The sequence below is a fragment of the Heloderma suspectum genome, chromosome 4 (genome assembly GCF_057233095.1).
Source record: "Heloderma suspectum isolate Gila_16-S chromosome 4, 16-S_ref, whole genome shotgun sequence".
In the NCBI taxonomy this organism is placed as follows: domain Eukaryota; kingdom Metazoa; phylum Chordata; class Lepidosauria; order Squamata; family Helodermatidae; genus Heloderma; species Heloderma suspectum.
Genome location: NC_139461.1, coordinates 146,640,773 through 146,656,790, shown reverse-complemented (window position 1 = coordinate 146,656,790; position 16,018 = coordinate 146,640,773). Strand labels below are relative to the sequence as shown.

The 16,018-nt window shown below is 43.0% G+C and overlaps 1 protein-coding gene across 20 annotated transcripts in view; it reads right to left on the bottom strand.

Annotated features, from left to right (window-relative positions):
- Positions 1-8,181: 8,181 nt before the first annotated feature.
- Positions 8,182-16,018, bottom strand: part of ANKHD1 (ankyrin repeat and KH domain containing 1) — a 173,003-nt gene continuing 165,166 nt past the window's right edge. For 2 of the 20 annotated variants that reach the window (XM_084850861.1, XM_084850882.1), the window contains 5 exons: positions 14,324-14,548; positions 12,490-12,741; positions 10,653-10,828; positions 9,587-9,751; positions 8,182-8,688 (listed from right to left, as the gene is read on the bottom strand). In XM_084850861.1, the coding sequence (XP_084706987.1) occupies positions 8,629-8,688; positions 9,587-9,751; positions 10,653-10,828; positions 12,490-12,741; positions 14,324-14,548 (878 nt within the window). In that variant the 3' untranslated portion in view covers positions 8,182-8,628. The remainder of the gene's footprint in view (positions 8,689-9,586; positions 9,752-10,652; positions 10,829-12,489; positions 12,742-14,323; positions 14,549-16,018) is intronic. The other 18 variants (XM_084850870.1, XM_084850862.1, XM_084850865.1 and 15 more) reach the window with 18 other exon arrangements.

The following is a 16,018-nucleotide window of genomic DNA, read 5'->3' as shown; positions in this document are numbered from 1 at the left end:
TCCTCCCATTTATGCCAGCCTGAGAGGGGAAGGATAAATATAGTAAGTAGTGAAGCTGATGTTAGGAGAGCGTTGGGTATGTAGTAGAACTTCTATAATCTATCTGAGAAAAAACTCTGGACTGGATTAAGGAAAGGCTTCCCTAAAGAAGCTTTAATAAATAGGTTTGGCTCATGCTCAGACCTGCCCATTTTTGGGGACTGGTATGGAATGGAGGAGCTGGTGCTCTTGCTATGATGTGAGATCTGGATTAAGTGGGCAGGAGGTGTGTTGCTATTGGATAGGTGGCAGAAAGGGTGGGTCGAGGTAGCTCTTTGGCCAGCAGTTCAGTATTTTGCAGCAGCTGCAGCTTTTAGCCACAATAGCAAGCCCCCTGAAGGTATTCTGCTAGTCCTAGAGATAGCAGCCCATGTTTACTCCATGACTCCAAATATCCATATATGCTAGCTCTAACCACCCAGACAGTGGCAGAAGTGATATGGGTATGGGCAAATACTTAATTCTCCAGCAATAGTGTGTCAGATTACTCTGCTTGGAAACAAGGACAAGGGAAAAGTTCAGAACATAAAGCCTAATCAAATATGCTTGCCCATCCAGTCATGAGCCCAGACTGTTACAGGCTGGTGGGAACTTTGTGCTGTGAGCTGGCCAGCATTGTGGGTGGGGGTTTTGTGTTCACTTTGTCCTTCAGATAGCTAAACTCAGGTACCTTGTGTAACCAAAAAGGGAAGAAGCCCTGCTTTGTCTAAGCTTATACTTCTCTGGTAAGGATACTTATCCACATTATACAGACATTCTGTGCTACCATGGAAAGTGAAGCTTGCCTTGGGCAACACGCTGGGGAACTGCAGAACAGGAGGGAAGCCAAACCATTTCTCTAACAGAAGCTAGAGAACCATGGATACCATGGGCAAGCGCACTATGGGAATGGCAAATGACAGAGGGGCTCAGGAGTCGAGCTTAAAACTTCTCTAAATGGAGCTGAGATTTTCAGACAGTTGCTTTACAGCATTTAAATTGTATTTGTTCTCTCAAAACTTAAGGCCATACTCTGTCTCTAAAACAAACTATCCTAGATTTCTGAAACTTTACCACACTACCTGCACAAGTCAGTTGATTAACTGGAAAATGTCTCTCCTTCCCACCTCCCTGGTCTCTGAATAAGCTCCTAGGATAGACAGGCTGTTCATCATAGAATTAGGGTGGGGGACACCAAAAGTGTGAATTACATGGCTGCAGGGAGAAGGGGAGTCCCTGATATTTAGGGATTCTAAGACTGGGGCGGGGTGGTGGTGGTTAGACTACATAATAAAAACTGCTGGAGGAGATGCAAAATGTTGCAGCATGTGTAAGAGCTGGGCAGAGAGGTAACAGGCCAGGAGCCTGTGTCAAAAAACACATTAGGTACAAAATCTGGACATCTTACAAAAGTTGTGGCATCTCCAAAACGGCGAGTCTTACGTACAACTGTTCAGACATTTGGAGAGTGGCAGCCCCCCTCAAAAACCCCTTTTGGGGGCCAATAATTACAAGATACATGGATGAAACAAGCAGCATCTGTTGGGGAATGGTGTGTATAATTCCAGACTGCCCAGTCTGATTTTGTTGGGACGTGACCTCTCTCTGATCCCTCCAAATGAGGGGGGCTGTAGATTATGTCATAAGGTACATGGCTTAAACTGGTACCATTTGGTAGGGATCACCTTCCTGCGCCTTAAAATATCCAGGCTGACTGCTTTAACTGGGGCCAACCTCAAATCAGATCATTTAACATCATCTGTCATAACAATTTCCACTGTGCTGAATTAAGTAAGGAATTGATAGCACAGCTCCAGAAATGTACTGGTACTTCTGTTTTGGGGGCTTACTGTAGAAAGAAGCCTGCATAATCAGCAGCAGCCACCAGACAGGGACCCATGGACGCCCCTAGCAGCAAGAGTGCTGGAGGGTGATGTCATTGACAGGTGGAAGCTGAAGATACATAACATTGATTACCAAGATGTTGTGTATGTTGTAACGCATGGCCATGTGCATTTAGTCTAAAAAACCCACAGTAGGTGCCTGTTTCCATTCCTATCTGGTGCGAGATGTCCATCGTGGATACAAAAACTATTTCTGTAGGGGGCGCCCAAAGCAGGCTGAAACGAAGTTTAAGGAAAAACCTGTTGTAACCCTCTATATATGAAGGCTGCTTCAGCTAAAGGGTATTTGTCTGGTTTATAATGCCTAACAACATGAGGACGAAGTAGCTGCTTTGCAGATCTCTGCCAAATGGGCGTTTGTAGAGAAAGCCACTGAGGCAGTCATGGCCCTGGTGGAGTGTGCTGTGACGTGTGCAGGTTTAGGGAGTGTTTTAACCTCATAGGCCGCAAATATACATGCCTTGCGCATCTAGCGAAGGTGGTTTGGGAGGCCTTCTTCCCCAGTGCATAGGATGGAAAGAAACAAGGAATCAGAATGTCAAAGTTCCTCAGTTCTTTTACGGTAGATCTGGACGATTCTCCTTACATTCAGGCTGTGTCAGACCTGCTCAGAGAGGTGACAGGAATTAGGGCAGAAGGAAGAATCAGCTCTTGCATTCTGTGAAAAGAATGTTAATTCGGGGAACAAAGGACAGGTCCTTCTGAATAGTGACAGAGTCCTTCCTTGCTGAATGGACAAAGGCGATTGCTCATGGAGAGTTCTGAAACTCTTCTGCCAGATGATATAGCTATGAGGTACAAACCCTTGAGAGAAAACGTAGTGAAACGTTTCTCAAAGTGGGGATTGGTAAGAGCTGATAACACTCTGTGCAGATTCCCAGGTGGGAAACAATGAATAAGTGGAAGGACATAGCAGTGTCACCCCTCTGAGGAATCTTTGAAGGTGCAGGTGAAAACCCAGTGGCTGGCGTAGAGTGAACAGAAGACAGCACTGTAGCTTGACTGCAAAGCGTGTTTGCTTTTTGCCCCATGTCTAGCCCTGTTTAGAGGAATAAAAGCATTTCCTTGATTCCTTTGTCTTGCAGTCCCAATCCAGACGCTTCCTACTACCCCAATGCAGAAAAGCTTTCCAAGTTGTCTCATGTATTTGGTTGATTGATGGTCTCCTAGAGAACAACAGAGTGTTAGTTGCCTCCGCACAGAAGCCTAGTGAGAGGAAGGTGCTGCACTCACTAGCCAAGGAGCTAGATGTAGCCAGTCTGGACCTGGATGCCATACTGGACCTTGTGTGTGAAGGTTGGGCCTTGAGAGACAGAACGTCTGAGTTCACCAGCCGAAGAATTTGGGAGAACCAAATTTGGGAGAACGGTGGCTTCTGCAGCCAGAATAAAGATGTAACATTTCCAGTAATTTTGATGCCATGGAAAAAACCCCGGGGGGAGGGGGTGGAAAAAACTGGAAATTTCAGGAACATTGAAAAAGCATTTTAGTGCTCTTTACAGATCTAAAATCACTTTGTTGTTTTAAAAGACCGCCTTCCCCAACCTGGTGCCCTTCAGATATTTTGGACTTCAACTCCCATCAGCCTCAGACAGCATGGCCAATGGTCAAGAATGCTGGGCACTTTAGTTCATAACACCTGGAGGGCACCAGGTTGGGAAGGGCTGCTTTAGGAACATAAAACTTTTTGTTCCTAAGTTATTTTATGTATGACTTAGTTTCCTCATAAAATTATATTTTAAAACTTTTAGAAGTAAACTCAGTAAATTTGTAATTATTGTCTGAATAGATTAGAACTAAGAACTAGAACCAGTGGGGGGGGGGGGACTTTTTTCTAAATTTTTCTGAGCCTTCACATCTCTAGCTATGAGTACTACTGTTGCCTGTTCCTCCTTGATTTTCCTGAGCACCCTGGCCAGAAGCTGAAGGGGAGGAACACACAGTCTGTCCCTGGGGCAGGGGGAGTGGAGAGCATCCATGGCCTCTGCTGATGGAACCATGTAACTGAAGATGCATGGTAGCTGCTTGCTGAGAGGGGAGGTGAAGATGTCCACCTGGAGTGGGCCAGAGACAGCAAAGCTTCTGAAAAACTGCTGCATCGAGTCCATCAAGGCACTGTCGGCATTAGAAAGTTGGCCTCTGTATTGAGGGTGCCCTGAATGTGCTGTGCAATAATGGATGGGAGATTGTGCTCTGCCCAGAGGAGGGAGGAGGAGGCCTCCTTCTGTAGGGATTTGATTTCGTCCTTACCTGATAACTATGTGGGCTAAGGCCATTGCGTTGTGTGTTCTGGCTAAGAAGTGGGCAGGGCCTATGTGTTGAGCAAAGGGTTTGATGGAGAGGTGAATTGCTCAGAGCTTCAACCAGTTTATACTGTGGTACTTGACCGGGGGGGGGGGGGGGGGCAGAGATCCTGGATGGGACAGTCCTGGCAATGAGCCCCCCACCTCTCCAGACTGGCATCCATCGTCACAATTATGTGATGGGGCTCTTGGATAGGTGTGCCCTTTAAGATGTTTTGTGCCGCTTTCCACCAGAGCAAGGATATTCTGACTGTATGAGGTATGGTGACCCTGATGTGGCACTTGTGAATGATTTATCTTGGAAAGAGAATGTCTCTTCCTATCTTTTACCTTAACAAATGTTAAGAGTTTTTTCTTGGAAGGGAATAATGAGGCCTATGTAGAGGGTATGTTGAAAGAGAAACTAGAACAAGGCAAAAAGCCTGGTCACATATTCCTTTCCTTTCCTGTCCTGGGTAGTGGGAGGAGTTAACCCTTGATGGATGACTCCTCACACTGGAAGAGTGTGAGCACTCCTGCTCAAATGACTATAAGCAGAACCAAGGCAGGCACAACCCACTTTGATCAGGCCACCCATCACTGACCAGTCCCTGTCCCCCAGTGCTGTGGAAGCCTGACATGTTGCTGGTGTGAGCTCTTATGATCTCAGAGTGCAAAGCCTGCAGCCTCAAAAATATCTGCTGCAAGGTTTAAAGGAACCTGCTGAAGACTCTTGCCCCAATGGTCTTCAGCAGCAGGTTGCTTTATGGTCTGCACCAGCCATTTTTGAAGCCGCAGGTTCCAAGTCCCTGAATTGAAGTTAAAGGAATTCTGATATGCACTGATCAATAAGCAGATTTTTAGGCAGACAGCATGCTTAAAAATTGGCCAGTCATCACTCCTGTTGAAATCAGCATGAGACAACTGTGTCACCATTGATTTCAATAGGGGCAATCATATTGGTGGTTTGCAGAGGTGGGGGAGAAAGAAGAGACAGAACTTGGGGTTTTGAAGCCCTTTTCACTTCTAAAGTACAGGTAAATAGTTCTCCCTTGCTTAAACTCTGCTTTGGACTTTGCGTGTTCAGGCAGACTGGCACTATGTGTGCAAAGCTGCCAGGGTGTGCCTAGGAAACTGATGGAACAATGCGACCAGATTTGGCAGCTCGGAAGATTTCATTTCAGTCAGAAAAGCAATAGTCTCTTTCTTCTACCTTAGTTTTACACTCTGAAATGTTTGGATTAACACTTTATTTGCTAAGGAAAAAATGTTTTTTTCATGCATTTCATCACAATTACAAGGATTATGTATGATGGGATCTATACAATTGGGACTTGCTCATGCAGATATGGAGTTGTATCCAATGTTAGTCCTACACACAGTAGGTAGACCCACTGAAATCAATGGGACATATAATTGGATACAGCCCAATTGGTTGTATCCAATTATATGTCCCATGAATTCAAATCTCTGCTCAGCTATGAAGCTCACTAGATGACCATGGACAAGTCACTATCTCTCGGCCTAACCTACCTCAGTTGTGAGAATAAAATGGGATAAATCCTGAGGTCCTTGGAAGAAGGGTAGGATACAGGTTTAAACAAATTAAATTTCATGTTGCACCAAAGAACTAAAACATATAATTCCAGATTCCCAATTCTTCTCCATATCTACAGCACTGGAGAACATACTGAATTTATTCACCCACAAAAAATACCAGTGATAGTCTTATTCGGAGTTATACAGACAATAATGAAGGCTCCAGTATGACTGCACAGTTACCACTGTCACTACAGCAGCTTTGTGGCATTTAGTTGAGAACCTGGCCAGCAGCTAGTTTTTCTGATGGGCATTTTGTAAACAGGTGGGGGTAGTGATGGGCTAAGGCTTCATCCTTCAAAATGCCCTGCAGGCAAGCCCCATTTCTTTCTGGGTTAACTGTGCGGGTGGGGAGGAGAGAAAAGAGAACCAGTTTAGGCCCAGCAGCCACCACTTGCTGACTTCTAGGATTAATATGCTGGAAATGAATCAACAGTTCTTCCATGCATGTACTAAAACTATAGCAGGGTTAAGTTTTTTGTGGTGAAGCAAGCCTCAATGTCAGCTAATAAAGTTTTCTCTCAGCTTATTACATCTTAGGGTTTAGAAGAGGTTGCCATCTATCCTGATCCACATAACTGTAAACACGGGAAAATTATATTGTGTTTAGTGTGCTTTTCCTGTCCAATAAAAGATTCAGTGTATGGCTGCTGAAGTATGACATACAGGACACCAACACAGTAAAGCCAACTACTTTGTATGTAAGAAACATGACTCTGGCATAGCATCTTACAGCTTGAAAAAAACTATTATTTTTTTCTTGAGCAAAAGTTATTATTGATGTCTGTAGACGCGACATGACTTCTTGCAAGATCTGGATTGCGACAGAGTTTTGGGGTGTTCTAAAGGTGGGAGATTTAGAACTGTTCCAAAATGTGAGAGTTCTGCAAGGCTTACCTAAGGATGTGTTGTATGCTATTGTCAGGTTAGACAGAGCGTTGAAAATCAAATTCATGAACGCTTATTTTATTGCAAGGGTGTACAACCTTGCTGGGCCTCAAGGGGCCATGTGTGGCTGGGGACATGCACACTCACTCACATCCACACATGTGCACAAAACTGCTGCGGGGGGGCCTGTACAATGGGTAGATAATACTAGGTTACCTAAAAACCCAATGTTTCAATGAATATGGGACTGCCCATGAAGAACTGGGTACACTCAGTGGTGTTCTTCCGACTGAATATGGCCTTTCATAGTGTAAACTCAACTGTTCTTCAGTTGGATGTACAGGAAAAAAACTGAAAAAGTATTTAAACTTAGCTTAATGTGTACATATATACCCTTATACCTTGGACTTAACAAACCTGTGAAAACGTTATTTCACAGTACTAAATGTTTGTACACCCTTGGAAAGAATTCACAGAGCTACGTTTGAATACAGTTCATACTGCTTACTGGGATAGGGTATTCCAGTAGTTAAGCGTTTTTGTGATGTGGGCTGGCTTGGACCTGAAGATTTTAGTATGTTTTATAATGTCCCTGATATAATAATGCTGGGGGACAGTTTTTTGTATCTATATTTAAGAGTCTCTTATCAAAGTCCATTGGATGTGATTTTTGTATTTGATATATGATATAAATTTATGTGACCTGGCATGTACCCTCTTTGCTATTGCCACTAACAGCAATTAAGAAAAACGAATGTAATAGTGATAGCTGTTAGCTGTGCAGGAGATGACTTTCATTTATATTTTATTGTTCAGCCCAGTACTACTGATACAGATATGAAATAATATAAAGTACTGGTGTTAAACTTATGTCACTACCATTGGCTATCACCAGTGCAGGCCTGACCAATGACATATTCTCTGGCTGGAGATGGTGGGAGTTGTAGTCCAACACATTTGGAAGGTACCAGGTTGGGAAAGCTGAACTAAAGTCATCCCCTGCAGTGTCAACACCCACTTCTGCCCAAGGCCTTTGGCTAAGAGCAATACATCTAACTGTGTTTAGTTAAAACATTGGAAGCAATCGCTGTGTTTAAAAAGAATGCCATTTTAGTTCTGAAGTACACTGTCGGTATAGAAGAAGCCTCAGGTTTTGAGTACCTATTTTAACACAACCCTGTCCCTCTTCTCTGACACATGGTGCCCAGTGAATAAACCTACCCTTTAGCTATAACGTTGCTGATAAGCTATCATGGCCCTCCAGTGGATTCAAGCATATTCCAGTCTGAGATGACCCTGACTTTCTAGTGAATAGTACTAGAAACAGTGTTGAATCAAGGGACATTTCTTGGAACTTCTAAGAATGTATTAAATACTAAAATAAAACACTGACAGTACCTATACGATAAAGTCTCCGATTTCTCAGAACTTACATATGGAACACCAATAGCGACCTGCAGTACATCATCAAGAGTAGTACACAAAGCCTATAATGTTCATCTTTTTATTGAATATTCAGGTAAATATTTCACATTAATACAGGCTACATAAAGTAGAGCCACTATACGACATGAAATTTACTCAACGTTTTTCCTTTTAAGTATGTAAACAATTATACATGTATTTACCACCCTAAAAGGTTGAAATCATGTAATCATCTAGTTCTCTGCTGCATACAAGTAGCATTCAGTAGTGTTTAGCCAAAAGCACTAGGTTCATCCGATTTTGAGTTCAAAATGGCTAAACTAACTGGAGAACAGAATCAGTTGAATAGATAACTCATTTTGTTCTTACACAACGGGCAAACAAGTTTCTCTTGTTACAGCCCACAGAAAAAAGTTGCTTAGTTAGGCACATTAAAAAAATTCCCAAGTTCTTCCAAGGTTTCTCCAAACAAGGCTTTAAAAAAAGAAAAGAAAAGAATAGGCCCTCCTAAATCAGTTGACGTATTTGAGGTGCATGTTTCCAATGTGAGGTGCCCAGGTACCAGGCCAAATCTACAGTGGAAGAAACATCACAAAATAGGAAGTTAATCTCAGGGTACAGCTGCAATGCCACTACAAAGTGATAGGGAGCAATCCTGTGGCCCCTAGAAAGAGACTGGGGGACCATAGGACAATTTGGATTCCTGGATCTGAGGTTGCAGATAGTGCTCCAACCGCAGGTCCACGAATCTGCGCTCTCCCTACCAGCCAGTGTGGAGAGAACCGCACTGGCAACCTCGAAGAGGGGTTATGGGGGCGTGCCGGTGGGTGGGAAGAGGAGGGGATTGGGGAAGCTGGGATATATATCCTCCCCAGTCTCTTTCCATCCCCTCTCCAATATGCCCCAGCTAGATGGGTGAAAAAACCCATCTAGCCAAAATGCAGAGTGGGAGGAGCATGGAGATGAAGATCACCTCCATGGCTCCTCCTGCTTTGCATAGGATACCTATAAGCCTCTGAGTTTGGAGGCTTATGGGCATCACCACAGGTTCACGCCCTTAAGAGTCAAATAACTTCAGTGGGGCCAAACCCCCAAAGTCTAGCTAAGTGAAGCTTGGCTCCAACATAAAATGACCAAATTTTAAAGATCTTGTCCTCATACACAAATATCTTGCTGTCAAGGCAGATTACACCAACACTGTTATCGTTTGCTTTGGCTTGATTTTCATGAGCATGTAGTTCTGCTCACTTATTTAGAAGCCTAACCTCAGTAACCAAATTAGAAAGTTCTGGCTTCATCTTTGCCATATACTATATGTAAAAAAAAGGGCAAAATTAAAATAAATTTTTGAAGAAAAAAGATGAGATTGGAAACACTAGAAGCCTCTTGCATTCTTATAAGTCTTCAATTTTATTAATTAAAGCAGAAGCACGAAGCTTGAAGAGTACAAGAATGGGGTTATTACTGCACCTGCTGAGCATCGGTACATTCTGTTGAATTTTGGACAACCTTTATCATAGGATTCCATGCTGGATCTGGAGTATGCAGTCCATTGAAAAGAGGGCCGCCTGGTCCATCAGCTAGCTGTGGATGAGAAGGTATTATAGTGCCTCCATACATGGAAATTGGTAGGCCCTAAAACAGAAAAGAAATAAGAGTTTATAGAGAAGAACAGCAAAGAACCAGATCTAAAGATCAATTTAGAAATATGCATCTCTATCATCCCCATATTCATAATATAATTTAAAAGTACATTTTATGCTTATCTGCGATGGAGAAGTCTCTTTTAGAAACTGGCCAACTTGGCTTCATTTATAAGATAATGGTATATTTTATAAAGCTAGTGAATATCCTGCCCTACAGGGCAGTCCCGAATTTCCCCCATCCAAACTACTGTTTCTATTGCTTTGTTCTACAGTTAAGTTCTCCTCCTCTTCCATCATAATAAATGTGATCTTTCCAGTAAGATTCTAGACAACTGCAGTAGTCTGTAAGAGATCCTCCTCCAAACTACACACATAAATCGCTCTTCTTTAAAAGTGGATTTAGCGGCAAACGCTCTAATACATACTGTAGGCAATCTGGAATATTTAAATGAGCAGTTACGATTGGCTGGAGAAAAAAAAGTCAAGGAGTAATGTCCAATGCAGCCCTTGTGCAGGCGGTCCAGGCACGGTGACCTGCCGCTTCCAGAAACAAGCATTTCCATTTGTTGTGGTGCTTCCTCCTGGAAGCTGCCAGTGGTAGGAGATGCGCTGGCATGCCTGGGCCACCCATGCAACAGCGGCACTGGATATTATCCAATTAGCCAAGACATAGGTTAGGCAGTTCTGGAAGGATTGCCGAAGAAGCTGAGAAGTCCCCAATGTTCCTAAAACAGAAGATTGGCATTTTCAATTTTCCACTGAAAATGCCCAGAGACATAGAAAAAATGTCACTGAAATGAAACCTCTTGCTGTATCATAAATTTGGTTTGGTGGGGCCTGTGCATGAGGTCTAAGAGAGTGCATGAAAGGAAAAAACTCTGAAAGCATACTTTTGAGAAATCCACAAAGCTGTTCGGCATAGGTTGCTGGAAAATGTTTGAGGGAGCCACTATCCCAGAATCATCTCTCTCCATTGGCTGATGCTGGGAAAAGGTGCCCGGATCTGACAGCTGCTGATGTACTGGATGATTTCCCATTACAGGCTGGGACCAACCTGACAAACCTTCTAGAAAGACAACAAAGGGCTCATTTAAAGATCACATGAGAAGAACCTGAAATTTCTGTCACATATGGTTGGGAGTTTCATCTCTCATATTTATCAGAGAGCTAGAAAAGCCCCTGCTTTGTGTCCTTGACAGTTTTGTTCAGTCCCTCCAACTCTATGCAAAATGCTCTCTAAAGGTTCTAGGGGGTTTTTAATAGCAAAATCCAAGGGGCTATTCTCAGACCTCATTCTCCATGACTAGTGAATGTCCTTTGACACTGTTGATCAAACTATCCCTCCTTGAATCCCTCTCTTCTGAGGGTTTAGAAACATGGGAAGCTGCCTTATACCACGTCAGACTATTCACCCACCTAGCCCAATATTATCTACTTTAACTGGCAGAAGCTCTCCAAGGTCTCCAGAAGTTGGTCTTCTCAAGTTCTGCTACCTCTGATATTCTTTAACTGCAGATGCCAGGGATCAAACCTGCAAAGCACATGCTCTCCCACTGAGCTATCATCTCCCCGCTTTGACACCCTCTCATCTTTCCAGCCCCTTCTCCTCTCCATGTTTGACCAACATCTCAAGCCAAGCATGATGTTCATGGGACACACCTGTAAAAGAACTCCATGCTAGCAACTGAAACTTCCTGATTTCACTGCAGCAATGCCCACTGCCCAAGAGACAAGGTGCTATTTAAAATGCAGTGATTTGCTTTTCCTTTCTTCCCATACCCTAGTGCAGGGGTGGACAACATGTGGCCCCCGCCTGAATTTAAATTTATTTACTTTTAGCGACCAAAATGGCGCTCCATAGCTATGGAGCAAATCTGAATTTGTCCATTTTAGCTAAATTTAATCCTTTTATCACTACACTGCCAAGTTTTGGTGGCAAACTTGTGATTATTATTATTACTACTAGTACATGAAAAAAATAATTTATTTTTTTACCTAGTGCAGCCCACAGGGGGAAAATGGCCCCTGGACCTCCCACAGTTGTCCACCCTTGCCACCACTTCCTTCCCGACATCTCCAAGATTCACTCTTGCCTTTCTATATCTACTGCTAATGGTCCCTTGTCATCCTATCTATTGTAAACGCCTTCTAGAATGGTCTTCTTTCCTGTTATTTGCCTTCTCCAATTATCAAGGAATGCCTCTTCTAAACTGTTGTCTCTCTTCCAGATTCATCACCCCTCTTCCCCGTTTCCTGCACTGACCCTTGGGAAAGAATTACACCAACCCAAAGATTCACGCTGCAGCTCTCCCCCGTCTCCTTTCAAGTTGCACAAGACTCACCGTCAGTCCCCCCTGGCCCCACGCTCACCCCTGCAGCCATGTAAGAGCTCCTTATCCCTGTACAGGCTTCCTTTTCTGTAGTACCACTTCTTCAGCCACCTTACTGGCTCTTCTCTCAACAGTCCTCTATTCAAGACTGCTTTTGATATTACCACATTCCTGCTTGGAAGGTTTCCACCCTCTCACATACACCAGGAAGGAGACAATTCATACGAATATGTGCTTTTAAAGTAGTGAACACGTTTAATTTCTGTCTTAACAATGAGATCCTTATGCAATGCTCAGCAAAAACTCAAAAGTCCAATAGGAGGCTCCCCCTTCCTCCTCTTTATCTTCAAAATATTGTTTCGTTTCACTCTTATCATTTCCTTAAACACACTCTCACCTGAAACATTGTTAACTCCAAATGACCAGATACCACTGTGTCCAACAGGAGCTGTGAAGTTGGTTCCCAAGGGGGTAGGAGTGACAGAACCTCCTTGCCTAATTCTAGCAAGTCTTTCTGTTCCAATAGGTGGTGGCACCTTTCGATCTTGAGTTGTGCTCCCTGATTTTGGTTGGCCCAGGGTTGAAGGTGCAGAAGCAGCTGAAAGGGGCGAAGATGATCCCGAGGAAACTGATGGAATAGGAGATTCACCTGATGAAAAAACAGTTCTCTTGCTTTATTACATATGAAATGCTTAGTTACCTTAACTGCTGCTCTAGAGACTTCTTTCATTAGAGATGAGATTCTTAATATTTGAACAAAAGTAGACTTCTACTGAATTCAGTGGGACTTACTCTATCAAATGTTTTTAGTATTGTTTTTGAAAGAAATGAAAGTAAGTGTTTTGAATTATAGTTCATCTAAAATGAGGATATAATATACTGCTTCAGGGATGGGAGAAGCCTCCATGATGCAGTTCACTGACACAGCAGTTGGCTTTTAGGACTGAACGCAGCCCAGCTTGTGGCCTCAGAATTACATGTTAGACAACGAGCTGTCTGATGCTTCTCAGGGGTGGGGAACCTTCAAGTCGATGGGGACATTCTCGCAGGGGAAAATGATCGGTGCTATGTATCAGTGAAGGGTGTGGCTAAGGACGTGTGGGTAGGGGCACTCTTCTTTACCTCCATCACTGTTTTCTCTCTCCACTGCTCTTTCACATCCTCCCACTGCTTCATATCCACTCACTCATTGGGATCACAAGGGGAAAGTGATGTTTAAACCTCCCCTCCCCTCTGCTTGGTGCAAAACAGCTGAGCAGCAGAAAGAGGGGGCTGAGGAGGTGGGGTCTGACAGCAGAGGCCAGTGGGCCAGATGGGGACCCATGGGCCAAGTCTGGCCTACAGGGTGCTGATTCCCTACCCTTGATGTATCTGATCAACAGCCTCAACAAAAAGGCTCTACAGGTTAAACCATTCCTTAAGCTCATGCTCCATTAAAAAATATAAAAACATTTCTGCATGATTGAACATTGACCAGGAATGGTGTATTTTTACCTATATAGTGAAATTACTGACCACTGCTTCTAAGAGCCACTTGGCTAATTTTCCTCTCTTCTCCATTCTCCAGCTCCTAAAGTGAATTGGCCACTAAGGAGAGAGATAAGGAACTGAAAGGCAGGCAGGCAGCAGTTCCTCCTTCCCTATGTGTGCATAACTGCAACTTCCTCCAGGCAACTCTTCTAGTAAGTTAAAGAGCAGTCAAGGCTAGGCTGATTTCATATAATAAACATAATATATAGCTCAGCTCTAAGATTCAACATGTGACTTAAATATCAACTATCTATCTTCAGATATTCTTGTCTAGGACAATGCATATCTACGTTAAAAGGTAGTTAAAAGCCTTAAGTCCAAAGTAAATATGACATGCAGCTGTATGAATCTTTCACTCAATTAAAATTTTTAAATTGGGGTGGGAAAAGTACCCCTTTCTTCTCCATTGAAGGGAAAAGCAGTTGCAAAAGATTGTGTGTGTATGTGTGTGTGTGGGGGCGGGGGGAGCCAGAGGGGAAAGAAACATCAAGCAACCCCACCACCCCTTTTATTCTTCTGCTCAAACTCTCTCAAAGGGAGGGGGATATGAATGTGACTGCATGTCATGTCTAATTTGGCCTTTAAAATGCCATTTTAATCAATTCAGCAATTTCCTCTCTTCAAAGTGCCTCAATTTCTCTAATCAATGCTCTAAACAATTGCCCTTGTTAAAATCATACAGCCAGCAAAAAGGTCAATACCAACAGACCGAAGAGTTGAATTAGACAGACCCCCAAAGCTCCTACATGAATTTGTAGCACTTGTCCAAGGATGTGGTGAAAAATGCTGTCTGTTAAAGCTGGGAGTCCCAACGGGAGCTGGCCCTTGAAGATAAACCCGTGCTCCTTGAATATTTGCTGAAAAACCTGCCATAGGCGCTGAAGGTGAGTTTGAGGAGCTGCTGGATGGATCTAGAAAAGGTAAACCTAAAATTAATACAATTATGTCTCAGAAAATAACTCCAGAGCATCAGAAAAACCCTATTTGTTATCCAACTATGCTAAGAACTACAGGAACCCCCCCACCCCATATTCAGAGGAAGACAGCTGAAGTATGTTGGATAAGCAACTGCTCAATTATTGTAATTTCTAGCATAAAATATACAGACTTATATTTGGGACGTTTCTATTAATCCTGTGCTTTTATATTTTTTTTCTTCCAACCTGGAAATATTCCTCACCACAGTGCTATACTTCTCCTACCTACATTTAAGAAAGGATATTGGAAGTACATAGTTAGCAAAGGTATGAACAATCATTAGTTCTTACTAAGCTTAGAATCACAGAATCATAGAATAGTAGAGTTGGAAGGGGCCTATAAGACCATCAAGTCCAATCCCCTGTTCAATGCAGGAATGTAAGTCAAAGCATCCCTCACAGATGGCTGTCCAGCTTCATCTTGAATGCCTACAGTGTGGGAGAGCCCACCACCTCCCTAAGTAATTGGTTCCATTGTCATATTGCTCTAACAGTCAGGAAGTTTTTCCTGATGTTCAGCTGGAATCCTGTAACTGGAGCCCATTATTCCGTGTCTTGCACCCTGGGATGATTGAGAAGATCCTAGCCTTCCTCTCTGTGACAACCTTTCAAGTACTTGAAGAGCGTTATCATAGCTTGTGGTCACAACCCCAATACAGTAATCTTAAGAAGTCAAAGTTACCTCTGTAGCTTTGCAATTTAAAATTATCGTCAGGCTGAGGCCAAATAACACCAGCCTAGTCCAATATTAGTTACATTACTGCATGCAGTCAGAGTGGTAATTTCACATTAAATTTTCAGTCTCACTGCATGTATTTAATAGCTGTTAGAAAACTTCACAGTGAAGAAACACAACCTTAAGAGGACTATAGCTCAGAACTAAATTTTTAGATGTTGTCCTTGCTCCTCTGTTGCAGTAATAACCAATGACGGGATAGTAATCTGGTGCTGAAGACTATTCTCTCATGGTTGACCAAAGTAATTTATTTTCATGTTCAGGTTCTAAACTATAGAGAAATTATTTCCAGATGGCTAATGAATATTAGTGCTTTTCAATGTTACCTCTTAATGTACTTTATTGCACCTGTCTTGTGCACTCTAGTGGCTCTTTCACTTTTATTGCATTGAGGATCACTATTTTGGTTTGCTTGTTCTTTGCAAATCACCACATGGTGGATGGTTGAAAGACTTCCAAATTAAAACCCAACTGCTGCAATTCTCCTTTATGGTCATGATTCAAAGCTATAGGCATGCCTGAGGGAGAACCATGTACACAGGTTTTTTTGTCCTGGTTCACTACTGATTGTATGAATCAACTCCACTAAAAACACTGAGGCAAAATCAAAGTTTATATCTGTGATGGCCCACACATGCAAGTCACCATCTGATTTGCAGTCAAATAATGATAGGCATGTGAAC